Here is a 5,189-nt window from a genome sequence, read left to right as displayed (position 1 = left end):
AGAGAGAGAGACCACCTGGTTGAGGAGCAGAGACTCCAAGAAGCAAGTGGCACCTCCCAGCCCCATCTCTGAAGTTATCTATGGCTGTGGTTGGCGATTGGTATTGGTTATTGAGGTATGTGTAGGTGGGTGTGAAGGAAGCCTGGAGCTTAAACTAGCAGACTGGAGGGTTATATTTCCTGCTTTGTATGTGGTGGGGGGAGGACGGGGCTGACTACAGGGTCTACACCTTCAGCTTCCTGGGACCCTCAGGGAAGAGATGACAATGCTATCCTCAAACTGCAAAAGCACAAGGAGGCCGGCTATCAGGAGGCGGCCTTAGCTGCTGGCATGGTGCAGGCAGGAGGCGTGGGAGATCTATGCTGTTTGGGACTAGCTTCTGGTCCAAGCAGCCTTGGTTCTCTTCCCCTTTGGTATCTGAAGCTGGCTTGGATGGGTCCCCAGTGTGGAAGGAAAGGTCAGAAGAGCTTGGCAGTGACCCGGTTACCCCCAGAGTTCTTATCCCCAGAGGTTCGGGGTGCCACAAACTCAAAGGTCATGTGATGTTTGACCCGGCCTTTGCCTTTGCTCCAGAGGGCAATGAGGCCAAAGCACAGGGTTACTGAGGTGAGGAAGGGGAGGAAGCCGACTGCCAGCACCATAGCTATGCCTCTGCTATCCAGGAAGAAAGGCCCTGGAATCCCTGGCATGGTGATGTTGGGGTCAGAGAGAGTGCTATTTGGTGGTTCAACTTGGATTACTTCCAGCCAGGTCCTCAGGGAGTCATTCCCAGCTACATTGCTGACCACACAGACATAGGCCCCTCTATCCCGTAGCTGCACGGAGCGGATCTCCAGTGTCCCATCCTCCAGGACCCTTACTCTCCCGGCCCTTCCCAGCCAAGGCCCCTGAGGCCTCATCCAGGAAACGATGGGGGCTGGGTCTCCATCTCCAGAGCAGGAGAAAACGGCATGCCCCCCCTCCTCTGCAATGACCCATCGTGGCCCGGACTTTCGGATCAGGGCTGGTTGGCAAGTGAAGTGCCCTGGAGGTAGGATGTCTGAAAACTCCCTCAGGCTCTTCCCCTGGACGTGCTGGGGGCCAGCACAGGCAGGGGGGGACGTGCCAAAGTCCAGGCGGCGGCGGAGCCGGAGCAGCCAGACGAGGCGGCAGTCACAGGTCAGGGGGTTACCAGACAGCCTCAGGGTGACCAGTTTGTCTGGAGAAGGGAAGGCTGTTTCCTCCAGTGTCTGAAGGGCGTTATCCGCCACGTCTAGGAGGTGGAAGGCAGTCAAACCATGGAAGGCATGGGCAGCGATGGAGGTGAGGCATGCCCCTGACAGTCGGAGCTCCTGGAGCCGCACCAGGGGGCTGAGCCTCCGGGCCGGGATGGCAGAGATGGGGTTCTGAGACAGATCCAGGACCCTGAGGAAGCTCAGGTGGTACAGCGCTTGGAAGGGCACCGAGCTCAGATTGCAGCGGGTGATGGCCAAGCTGCTGAGATTGAGCCCAGTCAGGCTCCCAGGCTCCAGAGCCTCCAGAGGTGGCCAGTGATGGATCTCCAGCTCCTTTAGCTGCCCCAGCCCTTGCAGCGACCCTCCTGGCAGCCTCCCAATATCTAATTCTCGGAGCCTTAGGACCCTTAGTGCTGGGAGGCGGGCCAGGGCCGGGCCAGGCACCGTGCTGAGGTTGCAGCGCTCCAGGGTGAGGGTGCCCAGCTTGGCCAGTCCAGCAAAGGCTCCCGGAGCCACAAACACCAGGTGGTTGTCCCCAGCCTCCAGCTGCTGGAGGCTGCCTAGCTCCCCGAAAGCTCCATCGAGGAAGAGGACAATCTGGTTGAGGCGAATGTCCAGCAGCGTGAGGGAAGACAGGCCTGAGAAGACCCTGGGGCCCATGATTCGCAGACGGTTGCCCTGCAGCTTCAGGGTGAGCAGGCTCTGTAGACCATGGAAGGCCCCTGGCTCGAGGGTGGACAGCTGGTTGTAGCTGAGGTCCAGTTCCCGGAGCAGGCCCAGGCGGGAGAGCATTCCCCGCTGAAGCCCCCATAGGCGGTTCCCACTCAGGTCCAGGAGCTCGGTGTCCAGCGGGAGTCCCCCTGGTACAGCCTCCAGTCGCCGGTGGGCACAGAGCACTGCCCGGGGTTGGGAGGTGCAGTCACACACAGCAGGGCAGCCGCCGCTGCTCCCCCCAGACAGGAGGAGCAGGAAAAAGATGGGGGGCCACGGGGGCCAGGCTTGCTTTGGAGTAGTGGCCGCAGCCATCCCCTCTTCAATCCTGGAATAGACGATGACATGGCCCTTTTTGGAAAGCGGCTTCAGATGATGGGGACCCTGGACTTCCCTGGGCCTCCTTAGAGGAGAGAGAGATATTGAGCTACCCATCTCAGCATGGCCAGCAACTAGGGTGCAGATCTGAGAGGAATTCTGGTGCACACGTCCCTGGAGCCTTCTGGCCAGGCGCTCTTTCTCCTCACTTGTCTACGCCTACCTGGCTCTCAGTCTGTCTCTTGTGTTTTTCTCAGGCAGCAGAGGCCAAAGGGGACAAGAGATCTCCCTCAGACTCACACACTAGGCTTGAATCAAAACACCACGAAGGAGGTGGTGAGAGAAGCCTAAGTCTGAGGACCAAGCAACAAAACTGGGGCATCTCTTGGGTCCCTCACACCCTAATGTCATCTATTGGGGACTCTGTACTTTCCTCCCCCTCCCAACCTGGGTAACAGGCCAAGTACTTACTAGCTCATGGAACCCTAGTCAAGTGGGGAAAGTTTTAGGGGCGGGAGACAGGAAGCAGCAGGGAAGTAACTTTTGAGTTTCCCTGCATCTGTGAGATCCAGAAATACCTCAGGTCCCTTCTCCCTGATAGCTGCCCTCCCAATCTCTGCTCTGTCCCTCTCTGCCCACCCTTCTCCCAGGTTATCTACCCACAGCTTTGTCTACAGCTTAAGGGGGATCATATCCCTGGATCCTGATTGGAGACAGGCATCACCTTGACTAAGTCATCCAAGGCTGGGAAGCATGTGGGCCTCAGCTCTGCCCCCCAGGCTCCACTTATTGCCTCTCTGCCCTCCTCTAGCCTGGCCCAGGGCCTGAGGCCCCAGACTAACAAGATCCAATCTCCCCAGAACACCTTGTGGACGACACCCAAGCTGCACATTAGATATAGCACAGGATGCAGGGGGTACATGAATCCCTCACAAGAACCCCAAGGGCAACCCCGCCTCCCCTATAGATGACATTAGGGTGTGAGGGACCCAAGAGATGCCCCAGTTTTGTTGCTTGGTCCTCAGACTTAGGCTTCTCTCACCACCTCCTTCGTGGTGTTTTGATTCAAGCCTAGTGTGTGAGTCTGAGGGAGATCTCTTGTCCCCTTTGGCCTCTGCTGCCTGAGAAAAACACAAGAGACAGACTGAGAGCCAGGTAGGCGTAGACAAGTGAGGAGAAAGAGCGCCTGGCCAGACGCTGTGGTGGGGACCAAAGGAGCCCTTGGCTGGCACAGCAGATCTCTGGGCACAGGCTGTGTGCACAGCCCGTCAACTTAAAGTGGTTTCTGGGTGCCAGGGGCCTGGGCAAAATCAGGCGGATGACCACTGGAGCCTGACTGAGGTGATGAAGGAGAAGAGGTCCCATAGACTCACCCTGTTTAGTGACAACCGGGACCCCAAGGGAGGGGAGGTATTGGAATTGGCAAGGGATGCTACAGAGATAGGACAAGAGCCAACTGAGGCAGGAGGCCTCGGTTTCTTTCTAGCCGCAGATCCCAATCACCTTTGACCTTTCAGGTCTCAGGCTTTCTGGGCCCTACAGGGTCAGCTTTCTACCCCACGGCCCATTTTCTCCCAGGTGGAACTTAGGAGAGGCAGTTTAAGAGATGGTGTGATTTCTTCCCCTTTCTTTCCCACTCTATACCCTCTCCTAGAAGGATCGTTCTGGTGGCTACCCTATAGCTACTTCAGAGGACTGTAGTAGCTCAGAAACTGAAGAAAGAGGCCCAAAGAGCAGAGGGATGTAGGACACCATACTGAGGCTTGGGCATGAGAAAGAATGGCATGGCAGAGGCTGCTGAGCACACTCCTCTGTTCTCTATCCCAACCTAACAGGTATGGATGGCATGCTAAGAGTCCTCCAGGCAGAGAAATGTCCTGGCCACCCTCCTTCCCCTGGTAAGTCCACCTGACAGCTAGCTCTTTGTCACTACTGCTGCAGTTGCTGCTCGGCCTTCTTTCCTGCATTCAGCAAAAGTGCAGTGAAGCGTGTAACCTAGCTTCCCTCCTTGCCACTCCTCTGAATGTCCTCTGAGTCTCTGAAGCTCGCTGGGCCAGGGGCTGGGGATCTGGCCCCTTCTCTTTAAAGGTCACTAATGTAATCATAAACTTCCCTTGCCAATCTCCACGGCTACAGGACTGGCTTCCGGCCACTTTGCAGGAATAGATAGGTGTCAGGACCACTACTTTCTCTCCTTGTATGGGCTGGGGTCTGGGGCATCACCCTCAAGGAACAGGGAGCTTTCTTCTTCTTGTCTCTATGTGGCAGTCCAGAGACACATCTGATCCTGGATATCCTCTTTAAAGCAGACCTGAGTGAGGCATGGGGACCTACACGGGGAGGGGGCTCTTGGAGGTAAGATTTCTGGAATATCCACACGGATTGCAGGAAAACCCTTGCCAGAGGTAGAGAGAGCACCCAGGAAATGGAGGGAGGTCTCCTTGGAGTCCTTCCCTCCGGAGAACCTGGGCCATCTTAGTTTTCCCATCAAAGTCCTATGGGGCCAGGCTCGATGGGTGGCTGGGTCTGGGGTGGGCACAGACCCTCTAGCCTTGACGGGTCTGGCCTTGTCTCTGAGAACGTTATGGAGAAGGGCAGCTGCAGCTCTGGGACAGGAGGTGGGTGCACTTACCAGAGAAGCTGGAGGGTGGCATCAAGTTGGGCACTGCATCTGTGCAGGGCTGGGGGCCCGTCCCACTCGAGCTGCACCTCTGCCCCGCACCTCCCCGTGCGCCTCTCTCCCCGCTGCCCCCCTGCCCGCCGCTGCTGCTGTTGCTGCTGCAGCGGCTGCTGCCAAGACCGAGGTAGAGAGAAGAGCCAGAAAGCATTTCTCCTTTTTTTTTTTCTCTCTCTCCCTCTTTTTAAACCAGACGAGAATGAGTCTGCAGCAACCCTGTTGGTGCAAAATAAATAAATAAAGCAACCAGGGAGGGCTGCAGCAGGCGC

The 5,189-nt window shown here is 57.1% G+C and overlaps 1 protein-coding gene across 1 annotated transcript; it reads right to left on the bottom strand.

The window, feature by feature from the left end:
• Window positions 1-363: 363 nt before the first annotated feature.
• LINGO4 (leucine rich repeat and Ig domain containing 4) lies at window positions 364-2,255 on the bottom strand. The gene has a single exon (XM_081225390.1). The coding sequence runs from the start codon at window positions 2,238-2,240 to the stop codon at window positions 459-461; it is 1,782 nt and encodes a 593-aa protein (XP_081081516.1). The 5' UTR covers window positions 2,241-2,255; the 3' UTR covers window positions 364-458.
• Window positions 2,256-5,189: the final 2,934 nt, after the last annotated feature.

This window comes from Mesoplodon bidens, assembly GCF_964165515.1.
Source record: "Mesoplodon bidens genome assembly, chromosome: 2".
Lineage (NCBI taxonomy): Eukaryota > Metazoa > Chordata > Mammalia > Artiodactyla > Ziphiidae > Mesoplodon > Mesoplodon bidens.
Note: the sequence above shows the minus strand (reverse complement) of the source record. Positions and strands in the feature narration are given on the sequence as shown.